The 14,075-nt window shown below is 40.1% G+C and overlaps 1 protein-coding gene across 2 annotated transcripts; it reads left to right on the top strand.

Moving 5' to 3' along the window:
• Positions 1–3,123: 3,123 nt before the first annotated feature.
• Positions 3,124–11,846, top strand: zdhhc20a (zinc finger DHHC-type palmitoyltransferase 20a). Of its 2 annotated transcripts, XM_020048656.2 has the most exons (13): positions 3,124–3,259; positions 4,894–4,920; positions 5,115–5,209; positions 5,519–5,639; positions 5,937–6,006; positions 6,139–6,171; positions 6,927–7,047; positions 7,382–7,417; positions 8,006–8,138; positions 8,254–8,380; positions 8,790–8,876; positions 8,952–9,043; positions 9,132–11,846. In XM_020048656.2, the coding sequence occupies exons 1-13, from the start codon at positions 3,142–3,144 to the stop codon at positions 9,170–9,172; spliced, it is 1,101 nt and encodes a 366-aa protein (XP_019904215.1). In that variant the 5' UTR covers positions 3,124–3,141; the 3' UTR covers positions 9,173–11,846. The 2 variants fall into 2 exon arrangements, with proteins under 2 accessions (XP_019904215.1, XP_010898203.1); XM_010899901.3 differs by lacking the exon at positions 7,382–7,417.
• The last annotated feature ends 2,229 nt before the right edge of the window (positions 11,847–14,075 follow it).

Raw genomic sequence — 14,075 nt, 5'->3', positions numbered from 1 at the left:
TCCATCTTTACAAACCTTCACCTGTCTCCATCTTACAAACCATAACCTGTCTCCTTCTTCCAACGCTACACCTCTCTCCATCTTACAAACCTTCACGTCTCCATCTTCCAACTCTGTAGGTTCAATTCTTATTTTTACCAGAACCCTTAAGGCAGAACAGCATGCTAGCAAGGGCAGCACAGTTACAGAGAACATGCCGCACAAAGATTTACAAAGAGGCATACAGGTACTACACCCAAAGATATTGTAATGAGGTAGGCAGTGTGTTTAGGGCCACGGTGGGTGTTTCTTTTGAGTAACCAGAAGAGGCAGGGGAGGAGGTGATGGAGAAATCAAACTCAACCAAACTGCTTTGATGTGAAGGTGCCATCCCAGTGGTGGTTTTGGAGGAATGGGCTTTTTATACCTCTGATTTCTCCCAATGCATCTTCTTTGGTGGCTTCTGCTCCAGCTGTTCCCCTGAGCTGTTTCTGGGGAGCCCTGAAATACCTCCCATAACAAGGTCTGAATGAGATGCAGCTGGGCAGAGGCGTGGCTGGCCCTACTGGCTGCTGCTGGAAGGTTCTGGAACTTGCCATCCCTCTTTGGGGACGTTGGTGAGACGCTTATGTAGCAGTCGAGGGTGTTTACACACAGTAAATATTTACACTCTTGTTAAATGTTTATGCTGCCACATATTTTTCGGTCTCTGACACATTGCACCATTTATAAAAATGATCCGAGATGCCACAAATGTTGCATGATGCTGTACCGTCATATTTCTGCTCCAAGCAAATTCTGGGAAAGGAATCAAACATGCCATGTTGACTTAAGTCCTTACAAGTACATTAGCCTGGACAAAATGAGGACAATTGATGATACCTTACTTAGAAAAAAGCTATTTAAGACTTTGGGTTAATGTTAGGGGTTAGATTTAGGGCTAAAATTATGATTTTGTAATAGGTTTTTCACCAAACAAGTTCTCTATAGCCAGGGCAACTTTTTACCCCAAACTTTGGTTAAAAAAGAAAAAGGAGACAAATTTGGATTTTTTTCCTCATCTCCATTTAAAAAAGCAAACATTTTAACTTAAGTATAAAATGTAGGGTAAAAGTTACAATTGAGGTTAGAATGAAGGTTAGGGTTATGCATTAGTGTTTAGGTTAGGCATTGGGCTAGGTTACCATTAGGCATACACTTATATTTGATAGTTACAGGTGGGATTAAAGAAAGGTTTATGGTTAGGATTATTAAAGTGTCCCAAGGGTACTTAGGTGTGTGTTCTTGTGATTGGAGGAGTAGCCAGTGTGTGACTTGTGTGTTTGTATTTGCACACCTTTTGTACAGGTAGCTTGTTGATATATTTTGTTGACTTAGTTTATCTTCTATATTGTCATGGCTACTGGCACAATTAAATAGGCCAGGTCAAGTAGGCTACTAACAAATCTGCTGGTGTTTCTGTGCCTTCTTTACACTGCTGCCCTCTGTTGGAGGAAGGAGTAACTGGCATTTAAGGAATCAGGCTGAGGGATACAAAAGGTGAGGTGAGGGGAGTCAAGAAGACAACAACAGCAGATATAAAGTTCAGTTGATTTTAGATGAAGATAAAGTGCATAAATAGAGTCACATTACACCTTCTGGCATTGTGATCAGATCAGTTCAACAAGCTGACCTGGGCTTTGGGCAACTCAGCTAATAATAAATTCAAATATTATCTAAGTTCACACAGCCTGAGTAATGTTTGAGCATGTGACAATTATTTTCTTGCAGGCATGTCTTTTATCTCCATCCCCACCCAAATATGGCTAGTTTTCTATCCTACTATGGTCAGGGGGAAGCTATTTTACAGTTTTTGCAAAATAGCTACCCACTGTCAAAAATCTGTTCTTGAATTTTTATCAGAACTTTAAATGCAGTTCTGAAAGCTCACACTATATTATTAAAATATTTCACACACAATTAAATATACTCACATCCATATTATCTGTCACATCAATTAAACTATTCCCTCAGAGCCCACAAAATTAAATACATTAATACTTCTCAATTCCCACTGCACACTGCTGACGGTAATTTAAATACAAGGTACAGTATTTCCCCTGCCAATTTTACTCTGTGTGAAATTATACACTGTAAAATATGTTAAATTCTTTTTCATATTTGTTCATATTTGTCTTGGGTTTTGGACTGTAATTAATCAATACTTGAGATTTAGCCCCAGACGACAAGAAAGAGAAAGTGTTTTTACAAAAGTTTAGGGTTATAGTCACAAAATACACATTTATTCTTCATCAGCATCTTGTCTGTGATCTGGACCAGAGATTATTTTATTATTTTTGGCTGGATTTGTGTTATATTTATACAGTTGTTTTCAAACACATGTTCACAATATATAGTTTTCGGGCCTCAGAAATCATGCATTTAGACACCATCAACTAAATTTAATAAAATGATGTACAGGTACATTTTAGAACATGATGTCTCAATTTATTTTTCTTGTACGGTCTTCCTTGTGCTAATGCATTCAGATGCAGAGTACCACAAACAGTGTAGTCAGACACATTAAAATAAGTTCATTATTTTCAATTCTTATAGTCCAGATATTGATGCGTTAGTTAAACTCTCAGCCAATTGATTGCTTGTTGACTAATTGTGCTTGTTAGTGTTTACACCTTGACAACTGTGTGCTGGGAGGGTTAGAAATACGATGATTTGAGTTTACTATATGCAATGGCAGTTTTTTTACATGACAACATTGTGATCCTTGTGATTTACAAGGAGAGTTGATCTTTCAAAAAAGGTTGAATGAAACAGAAATGTTTGTAAAAAATGGAAATGGTCTTCCTTCTGAAACTGCCAAATGGTTTTGTTCATATTTTTCAAACCCAGGTTTAGTGTTAGGGACCCTAGTCTAGAGCATTTTGTCTATAAACTGCTCTGGAACAAATGTGTAGCGTACAACACTGAACTTAATTAACGAGTAACCCACGCATACTAAATTAAAAATTGATAAGATATACTAAATATTAAATTAATAAGATTGTCCTACCAACAGCTTACAGATGTGGGGTGACTTCATCTGATGGAGAAGAGGCTCTCTTTGTTCAGTAAAAAAGCAGTAGCTTTGACGTCACACCACTATTTTCCGCAGGCGGATTAAAGATGGCGCCGTATCACGTACTAAGGTGCTGTCAGCGGAGTTTAGCTTGGATACCTGTTATTTTCATCAATCTTGTCGTTGGCTGGTCTTATTATGCATATGTTGTGGAGCTCTGTATCTGTAAGTACACAATTATCGTTTATGAAGTATAATAATGTTTGTTTCATTATTTAAACAAAGTTGACCGACTGCTTACTTGCTCAGCTGGAGCATGTGTACAACTCAGGAGACACTAAAGGAATAAGAGTCATGACGTTAATGTATATAGGTAGCTGATCGTCAACTAATTCCAAATGATAATTGTAAAATCCATACATAATTGAAACACTTGCTACTTCGTTACGAGTAGCCTGTGGTGGTCATTGAGTTGCTATAAGGAAATGGACAGACACAGGAAACATTCTCAACCCAGATTGTTATAGAGGAAACCCTTTTTAAATCTCTCCTGCTGCCCAGTAGTTGATTCACTACTGAAAACTTTCGACTAATGACTGGTTTGAAACATCAAGTTGTCTTACCTGAGTTCCAAGATCTGTCTGAATTAAAGAGCAGGATGTAAGTTGAGAATGTGAATTCGGCTCAGGAAATTCTATTTCAAATTGGCCACGCACTACATGAAGCAGAATGTCAATTAAATTGGAATTGAAGTAGATACAATTTATTTAAACAATATTCTTTAGATCTTCAAAGGAGAGATAATCATTCCTTAAATGTTTTTGGGAAAACCATCGTGTATTTTATTAAACCTCAAAGGTGTGAAATTGCATTTTGTTATTTTTATGGAATGTAAGGTTTCTACAGTCTATTGTGAATGTCGACCTAATGCATTCTGGGAAATATATTTGTTTCTAATGTTAAATAACGGGAATTATTAGACAGTCAACAGGCCAGTGTAATTTACTTATTTAAGATGATTTAGAGGTTTTAAAAACTGTAAGAAAAATGCCTTATTTAAGTTACGTTTTGAAGAGGTAGGATTCAACATTTTTTCAGAAGATGGCGAGTGACTCTATACTTTCCTAGCATCAGGGAGAAGCTGGTTTGTGGGGGCCAGTTCAGAAAAGCGCTTTGTCTGGGTTAAGCAAGATATAAATTCTTGGTACACCCCAAAAAAATCTAGGATTATATAGAATGTTGAATTATATATTTCAGAATGATGTATGCATCAGAACAGACGTTGGTTAATATGTAAGGGGTACACCTTTCAACTGAACAGTGAGGTATTTACTACTTTGGGTACAGCGTGTGGCATTCAGCACCCAGTTCAAGACTGGTTAGCCACAAGGTTTGGCCTCAGACGTCTGAATTCTCTGTGATCTGATGCTCAGGGATGACGCAGAACAGAACAATTGTAACTTCTCAGTCTGTAATTGATTATTTTCTGACCTTGACCTATATAATTTCCTTATTTTGGTTCACTTGTGGTCGGGCAGTCTTTGCACCAAATGCTATTATGCCTGTACAGCTAAACAATGAACTAACCGTACTGGTTCTGTGATAAATCTGTTTAAGCCTGTTAATGGGAGGGTAACATGCATAATGGATGTCAGTTAGTCAGCGAGTGGCCATTGTCAGGGCCGTCCTTTAAGCAGGGCACGCTAAGCCTTCTTTGAAGGGTGGGTCCCCCACTGGTGGTGCCAGGCAGCTTCTGCTGGGGGCGGGGGGTGTGGTATTGTATGTGCGCGTGTTACTGTAGTACTGTACTCCGTCAATCAGGCACCCACACTGAAATCCTCTTCTGTTGTCTTTTTCAGTTACAATCCCGAATAATGCAGAAAAAAGTAAGTCCCGTTAAGAAACATTGAGGCGGTTTTGTAACCAGACCAGCTCATGTGTTTACAGGAGGACGTTGATGACTGTTGCCACATGGTTTGTGTTGTGATTTGGACACGGGATGAGGCCTGTGACGTGGGTTTGAGTCATATGTGTGCCGCAGTTGTGTTTTAGGTATGATTGGTCTCCTTCTCTCCAACAGTATCATACCTGCTGGTCTTTCACCTGTTCTTCATCATGTTTATCTGGTCCTACTGGAAGACTATCTGCAGCAGGCCCGCCAGCCCCTCTAAAGAGGTATTGTGTGTGTGTGCGCGTGTGTGCGCGTGTGCGCGTGTGTGCGCGTGTGCGCGTGTGCGCGTGTGTGCGCGTGTGTGCGCGTGTGTGCGCGCGTGCGCGTGCGTGTGTGCGCGCGCGCGTGTGTCGGGTAGTGGTACTGACTTAACTTCCATTGATGTTCATACGCCCCAACGCCACATGGCCAGGAGAGTAGGCAGGGCAGTTCCTATGAGGCCTCTGTAATTACTCCGTACAACACTCCCGTGAGTGTGGTTTCCCCTTTCAAGTAGTAATTCTCTTCTGTTATTACGCACCCCTCCCCGTCAGTTCGGTCTACCCAAAGCGGAGAAGGAGCAGTACGAGAAGGAGGAGCGCCCGGACGTTCAGCAGGAGATTCTGAAGAAGGTGGCCATAGGATTGCCGGTCTACACCCGCACCGGGACAGGAGGTGAGAACCCGGCCAGCTGCCGGCCCGCCCCCATTCAAGAACGTAGACAGAACATGGCCGACAGGTACTGGACTGTCAGGTTCTGCTGTGGGACGTAGCACAGATGGGGTGTAGTTGGAGGACAACTGTCAGGTCCCGCTGTGGGACGTAGCACAGTACAAATGGGGTGTAGTTGGAGGACGACTGTCAGGTCCCGCTGAGGGGCTGTGGGACGTAGCACAGTACAGATGGGGTGTAGTTGGAGGACTGGGATTCGATGCTGCTGACTGAGCTGGTGTGTGGATGTGTTCCCCACAGCCATCCGTTACTGTGACCACTGTCAGGTGATCAAACCGGACCGCTGCCACCACTGCTCCACCTGTGAAATGTGAGTTTGCTCCACTGCTGTGTTCTTTAGATGCAATTCCATGTGGGACTGAAGTGGTTTTAGACGCTTCAGCTGCAAAGTTTGAAACTCTCCCTCCTTGTTTCTCTCTCTTTCTCTCTTTCTCTGTCTCAGGTGTGTACTGAAGATGGATCATCACTGTCCATGGTATTCTTTCTATTAAAGATATGTATTTGAATGGGAAACAATTGCTTACATTGCCAAAACAAGTGGAAAATAAGGATATGACGAAAACAATCAAGTAAACATGCAAACACATTCCCGAAGGATTGGGGCATATAAAAAACATTATATTTTTTAGCTGAGTACAGCATTGAGTAGCATTGAGGATGAACGCCAAGGGAAAATAAGAGACAGATGCTGATCATGTTTGCAGTATTGCTTTACTCCACCGGTGCCCTTCTCATGGCAATGGGTCACAAGTCTTCCACATTACGCTATTTTGCCTTACAGATAAACAAGTTTATCAATGTTAGGATTCATTCAACTATGTAACATCTGTCTTGTGTTAAATAAATAGTATGCTCACAGTGTGTTTTGTATTCGGATAGTATAAAGACATGACCATACCTCCAAAAAATGCCTGCGCCCTTTTGCACTCCATTGTTAATACTAACTTGTTAGTGATTGGATCAGTAGAGACTGAGATTCATCCGGTCCATTCTCCTGGCTCAGCAAATTTGTTCTGGCTGCTTATTAATCTGATCCTGTTTGATTAAGTCACTTTCTAGTCTGACACAGTAATGTGAAAAGGATTAGTGGGCTCTCATCAAAAGATATTGTGTCATGGCTTCATTCTGTCAGATAAGAGATAAATAGTGGATAGAGCAAGAGCCATGTTAACCGATTAACATCTCTCTCTCTCTCTCCTGTGTGTCTCTCCCTCTCAATTTCTCATCCAGGGTTAATAACTGTGTTGGATTTTCAAACTACAAGTTCTTTGTCCTATTTCTGGCCTACTCAATGTTATATTGTGTATTCATCGCTGCTACAGTCCTGCAGTATTTCATCAAATTCTGGACAGTAAGTACTAATAAGTAATGCAGCCTTCCCCATCCAGAGCTTAGTCGTTAAGTGATACCCAAGTCCTCTACACTCACACAGCACCACTAACTGACAGTCTGCAATTTTGCTGAAATTGGTTTATTCATTATTATATTTTTCTGAATGTTATATTAATGTGTAGTTTGTGAATCCAGTTTGTGTTTTGCTGCATGGTTACATCAGGTTATGTCCTTGTGTGGGGTGTTGAGCTGGGGGCTGTCGTTTTTCTCCCTGCCCTCCTTTGTATAACCTCTGTACCACGGATCCACACTCTCCCCTAACCTCCTGTCTGTCTCTAACACTTTGCCTAAAGCTTTGCCGAAGGAGGTCTGTTGGGGATTGTCCTCAGGTAAAAAGCGACATTCTGTCACCATCTGATTGTTATAGCCTGTTGCCGCTAACGGCGAGTCAATGTCAGGAAGGCTAGAGAATCCCCGTTCATAAAGGGCCATTCACAAGGCTTCTTTCTGTCTCTTGTAAGAACAAGTCTCTGTTTAAGGACTCTCGTGTCAAACACTGTTGTCCTGCGGCATAAGCTGTTGCCTGTTCCTCCTTGAGTGGTAAGACTAGGCCTCTGTCCTGGCCTGTGTTATGGGGCCTTGCTTGCGACAATGAATGTCCAGTGTCATCTGGGCTGACGGGAGTTGGACAGGGTTGCTTGTTTAGCATGTCTTCATTTGCATATCGAAATCACCAACAACCACGGGTTTTGTGCTGTATTTAGTACCTTTTGGAACCATTCACTGAACAGTCATATGGGCTAAGTGTCTTTTACTCCGCAATGGGGATGTCATCCATCCATGATCATCTAGAGCCAACTGATGTCATATCCTGTCTTTCTGGTGAACATTACTACTTTCTTGTGCTGACAAAGAGTATGACACCGCTAACGGCTGTCCTCTCTCTCTGTCTCTCTATTTTTCTCTTCCTTCTCTAGAATCAGCTGCCTGACACTCACGCCAAATTTCACGTGTTGTTTCTGTTTTTTGTGGCGGCCATGTTCTTCATCAGCATCCTGTCACTTTTCAGCTACCACCTCTGGCTAGTGGGAAAGAATAGGACCACAATAGGTACCTTGACTACACTGCAGAAACACTCACTGTTTTCATTGATTGTTGACACCTTTTGTTGTTTTTGGTATATTGTCATTTTTGTCACATTATTTGGTGTCTTTTTCTTTCCCAGAGGCGTTCAGGGCTCCTGTGTTCAGAAACGGCTCGGACAAGAATGGTTTCTCTCTCGGCTTTAGTAGGAATGTGGCAGAGGTTTTTGGAGACGAGAAGAAGTATTGGCTGTTACCCATCTATAGCAGGTAAACTCAACAAGACACAAGGCACATCCTCCGGATTGGTGCTTTCAAATTGTTACTCAGTCTTAGTCTATCCTGCCTTTAATAAATAGAAACCTACACACTCAAAAATGGAGATACGAAACAAGGACAGTTCTCTACTTATAGGTACACTTTTGAAGAATATTCCCCCCAAAGGTATAATTTTGGTCTTTATGGGGACAGAAGAGCACCTTTTGACTAACAGAAATGGTACAAAGTGAATTAAAACAAAAGAAAGAACACTAAAGGGTACACAATTGTCTCTCAAAAAGGTACCCCCCAGCAACAAGCATTTGTACCCTTTTAAGTAGACACCAATACTTTTATTTTTGAGTGTGTAGAGTTTGTAGTTTCACTGTGTTTTTAAATGCCCGATCTGTCTCTCTGTCAGCCATGGTGACGGACACAGTTTTGTCACTCGGTTGGTGAACTTGGATCCCGAGCAGCTAGCTGTAGGCCTCCAGATCAATGGCAAAAGGTTAGTCATGGTTTCTTTTCATTATCGACTCAGTCAATCACTGCATCCATTAACAACTTCCTTGTCATCAAGCAGCGCTGTGGATGGTCCGACAAGCCCCAAGCATTCCCTTGGCAACAGCATCCACCACAGTGAGGACCACCTGGACAGCATCTTGGAACAGACTGGTATGAAGATCCCCTACAGATCCCATGTGATATCAAGTAGCCCTAACTGAACTTTGAACCCTAACCTCTCACCCTTGTGTTTCCAAAGGAGCAGAGACGGTCACTGTCACCATAGAGAGCGAATCATAGACCAGTGTGCCTACGGATGAGTCTGGCTGAAGTCCTGCAGACCCTGAATAGGAAACAGATGAGCCTCCTCTCTCCTGCTTCGATTAGCAGGCGGCTCATAAGACTAGACTGTGATGCCTTTCAACCAGCAGAATCTGTCTCTACACAAAGTACTACCATGAACACATTTCTTTAATTTTTTTTATATTCTTCTGGACAGCGTTTCTGTTAATGAACCCAAGCTGGACTGTCGCGGATGCTACATTTGTCAGCAGAGCTTTCATCAGCTTTCAGCATCCATCTTCATCCTCCCCCAAAACACATGCAGCCTCTACGGAAAGCTTTGTCTTTGCTGCTAACCAAAGACACACTACAAGCTTTTTTTCCCTTTCTTTTATTAATCTATGGGACGGCTCTTTTATTCAAGCCAAAAAAGAATACTCTTTCTACTGGTCAGATTATTTCAGGAAAAGTGCAGGAATATAACTACTTAACAGGTATACACCTAAAACCAGTATTCTCTAGCTTTACTGGAGATGATGACATTGACTGTGTCTTCAAAATCTCAGTTTGAAGGTTTGATTGGGTTAAGCCTATGGGATACAACTTTTTGTCTTGATGTCCTGAAAACGAATGTCTTAGTGTTTTTTTAATGTGTACACTGTATGCACTTTACATCTGAACCCTGTGGAGGGCGCTAAGCATATCAATTTATTTAACAGGGCAGTCCCTGCAGTAGATTTTATGTCAACCAAGGCTTGGTTACACTCTATTCTTTCCAGAATCTGCTCTGTATCATCTTAACTTAAAGCTAAAACCCTTCGCAATTGCATTCCTTTTTGGACTTGATTTTTTAAAGATTCTGTTGATTAAAAAAAATATATATGCTACATATGAATGCCACACAAGATTAGTGCAACTATTGTGTCCCATCGTAAGCTAAAACGCAAGCTTTTCTCTTTGGTCTTTGAATAAGACAAGGGTTCAACTGCTGATTCTAGGATTAAATGTGCATTGTGCCTTTAATAATAATGTTCAGTATTAAGATTGTTCAGATGTTTCATTCAGTTTTATGGAAGGACAAAGGTTTAGTGCAGTGCCATAGTAAATGGTTTACCTTTGCATGTGTCACTATTTAAAGTATTACATTATTTGTCAATTGCACACAAGGTTCAACTTAAATTTTACTTATGCTTTTAACCCAGCTCCTCAGAATTGGAGAGGTGCATGGGGCTGCCGGATTAGATTTAGTGACTTTTTGGTACCTTGCCCAATGTTCCTAAATGCTGGGCTACCTGGTGTCATTACTTTATATGTCAAAAAAACCAAGGAGAGCGTTTCTGTGTACAACACTAAACTGGGCATATTTTGCTCACACATTCAAAGTGTCACACAGATTTTACCCAAATAAATCAGGGACAATTCCTAACTTCTTATTCAGCGGAAGTCATCATTGATGATTTATGTATTGCTTTTTTTCTCAAGGATTAGGTTGGGAATCAACATTTTTACAAGGTGTTAAATCTGATGCTAGCAATAAAATAACACTGCCTAGCACTATTTTTACTGTATAGTAAAAGTATTTCTTTTCAAGCTTTTTTTAAAAAGATGGCTTTTCAATTGTTTCTTTTGCTCTTACCAGCATTGCCATGTTATGTTTTTAGATATGTTACATTAAAGGGAGCTGTATGATGTTTAAGTTATTGGGGAAGTCTTTCACTTTTTAGGCGTTAACATTATATTTCCTCTATGTGAAATGGGATGAATTTGAGTTCAATCTGTGATAGCTGATTGTTTTCATTATATAAAGCACACTACGCCAATTTCTATCTTCAATCTTTGCATTGAACGTTGTTACTGTTCAGAGATAATGTAAAAGGGATGGCTTTGAACAATTTTTTTATTTTTTTTTAAAGCACAACATTGTCCATGACAAATGCTGCTTTCATGGATAATGATGAGCATGATGTTTTAGATCTGTCTTGTTATTCTAATTTATGATGTTGAACATATACCAGCCTGACCAAGAGGGATAGGGATCACAACTTCTCAACATACAATATTTGCAATTGGGTTTTTCCATTTTCAAATAAACCATGGTGCATTTGGAAAATGTCAGCATTTTCTTTTTACCGGATGCAAATATGTTGGTGTAACACCCTAATTTTTATAACTCCGTAGAAGTGGTTTGCACTGAATAGTATACTTACATAATCCATTAAGAAGGTAAATCATGGACCAATTTCTTTTTTATGAATCTGCATGCATGTTTTCTTATATTGTATTAGCCTGTCTTACATAAATGTTTTATTCAATTAAGTATTTAATTTTGTAGCGTTAACAGCACATGCTGTTTCAGTGCACCCGAATACTTGATGAATGGACTGATTTGCTCATTTGTAGACGTAAAACCCTAAACCTAGTTAGTCCCATGATCCACCTGAGTAGAGATTGCTGAGATGAGAGGACTGAAGGCGGGATTACAGAAAAAATTTAGTTTTTTGCCCAATGTTATTTTGTACCTACATTATACAGTGGCTAACACACCTGCAGTACAACATGTAGAACCTTCCTGCTCCCGGACTGCCACAGAAGTAGCAAGGTTTCACTAATGTCATTCATATGATTTAACACTATCCAAACACATGGTTTCAAAGCCTCCATGCAGTGTTTGTAATAAAACATTTAAATTGTCTCTGTATGTCTAATAAATCACTGTGCTTATTTTATGAAAAACTCCCTATATTTGTGTATCACTTACCTTGTCAGTTCACAATTTCTTGCTTTATTTTGATGTATGCTTGCGTCATTGTTCTGCTGGATGATGCGCTTGTGGCAGGTCATATGCATGCCCGGGGGGATTCAGGTCAGGTGATTGACTTGGCCAGTAAACGCCATTCAAATTTTTGGTCCTGAAAAAACTGGATGTTTTATCCGTTTGTGCGTCTAAGGTGTTTGCTGCACGGTCGGGTGGAAACCTTGCCGTCTAACGTGTTTTGAAGCATTGGTTTGTGGATCTGAGCAGATATGCTGTTTCTGTACACAGAATTAATTATACAGAGAAAGGGGCCTGTTCCAAGGGCAGACATACATGTCCATAACAGAACCCCATTTTCTTATTTCAGAAATGAGTAGGTATGCTAGATCCTTTTTTTTCTCCACACTATCTTAGTGACACTGTTCTGGAACATGTTCGTATTTGTCTCATCTGTCCACCATAACTTTTCATTTTCCATCACTGAGGTAACCAATGCTTTCTTTTGTTCTTAATGTACCAAACTGTTGGTTTTTACCCTATTGTTTAAGTTGTGTCTTGGATCAAATTATTTTTATTTACACACATCTGCATAATGATGGCCAGCATGACGTGATAAAACCTTTTTGTAAAGACACCAGCAACCAACTCCAAATGCAAATGACTGCTCTTGTGGCTAAAGTAATGAAGCAAACAAAAGCTCCTGCCTAATGATAGGCAGCTGTGAAGTGACATTTCCAGAAACCTTAAATGGGGGTACTATGTAAGAAATGTGCTGTTATTTGTGGTAAAGGTTAAAGTTAAGTGATTGAAAATGGAAAAAACTGAATTGCCTGAAAATGTTATAACTGGCCGTAGATTTTATTTGTATGTTTTCATGCAGTAATAGTTTGAAATCCATCATGGCCACTTATATATTTCGGTATGATAATGATATTTTTGTGCTGCTAAGCAAAAGTTGGTCCCTTATGAAATAATAGCGCAAAGAGTTAAAGAATATTAGAATCCCTCGACTCCTTGTTCATAGTTTTCGTTTCATATGTTTTCAGTGGGTGACAGGTCTGGACTTCAGGCAGGCCAGTTAAGCATGCATACTCTCACTACAGAGCCATGCTGTTGTAATACATGCAGAATGTGGTTTGGCATTTTGCAGCGACGTAGTGTGTTCACAGACAATGGTTTTTAGAAGTGTTCCTGACATGTTGCCAATTAACCTAATTAGTTGTGAGATGTTCTACCAGGTAGTTGTTTTTGCATTACACAACTTTTCCAGTCTTTGATTGCCCCTGTCCCAGCTTTAAAATAAATAAATAATCAAAGTGGGCATATATTTTTCAAGAAACAATAACATTTCTCAGTTTAAACATTTGATGTTGTTTGTGTACTATTTTCTATTAAATATAGGTTTTAAAGGACTTGCACATAATTGCATTCCTTTTTTCTTTACATTTTACACAGCGTCCCAATGTCATGGTTGGAAGGCAGGCAGGACACGAGGCGCAGAGCGAGTAACAGGAAACATCATTTTATTACTTCTTCTCATGAACAAAAACAACAAAAGGAGAGGCAAACCACAAACTGAGGCATAACGCACAAACAATGATCCACACTGGGTGTGGAAACTACTGTACTGAACATAAACAGGGTCCCCAATTAGAGGCAATTACAGCTGCCTGTAATTGGGGACAACCAAAACTCAAGCGTAGAGATGCCTAGAGGCACCCCAGCCAGGACCTGACACAAAACTTTTTTGGAAACCGGGTTGTACATACAATTCCCTGATCTAGCCCACCCAACCCCTGTTACAATCTGATCAACTGGGTGACATCAAAAAGGTCATTATTTAACTATAATGTGCAAACAAATACAAGGAGGTAGGCATCTTCCATAGAGCTTCATTTTTATGGGATGATTTGCTGACCCATTTGAGACTGCCTCAGCCTTAAATTATTTAGGGTGACTTCCATTTTACAAAAATACTCTCCCACAGGATATTTGTAATAGGTTTTCTATTACCAGTATTCTGTGAGAGAGAATTTGCTAATCAGTAACCTGGGGGAGAGTATTTTGGTAAAATTGCTATCTCCTTATATTTCTTCACCTTAACTAATAATGTATAAATGGGAGAATCCATTTAAACATATGGTTACAATCTGGCCTGTTAATTTA

This window comes from Esox lucius, chromosome 7, assembly GCF_011004845.1.
Source record: "Esox lucius isolate fEsoLuc1 chromosome 7, fEsoLuc1.pri, whole genome shotgun sequence".
NCBI lineage: Eukaryota > Metazoa > Chordata > Actinopteri > Esociformes > Esocidae > Esox > Esox lucius.
Note: the sequence above shows the minus strand (reverse complement) of the source record. Positions and strands in the feature narration are given on the sequence as shown.

What these genes read in the sequence shown, in the direction of transcription:
- zdhhc20a (XM_020048656.2), top strand. Translation starts at nt 3,142, where the DNA reads ATGGCGCCGTATCACGTACTAAGGTGCTGTCAGCGGAGTTTAGCTTGG. An exon ending in TGTTGTGGAGCTCTGTATCT is followed by an intron (nt 3,260 to 4,893) that starts GTAAGTACACAA and finishes TGTCTTTTTCAG; the next exon opens with TTACAATCCCGAATAATGCA. An exon ending in CTGTTGGGGATTGTCCTCAG is followed by an intron (nt 7,418 to 8,005) that starts GTAAAAAGCGAC and finishes TTCCTTCTCTAG; the next exon opens with AATCAGCTGCCTGACACTCA.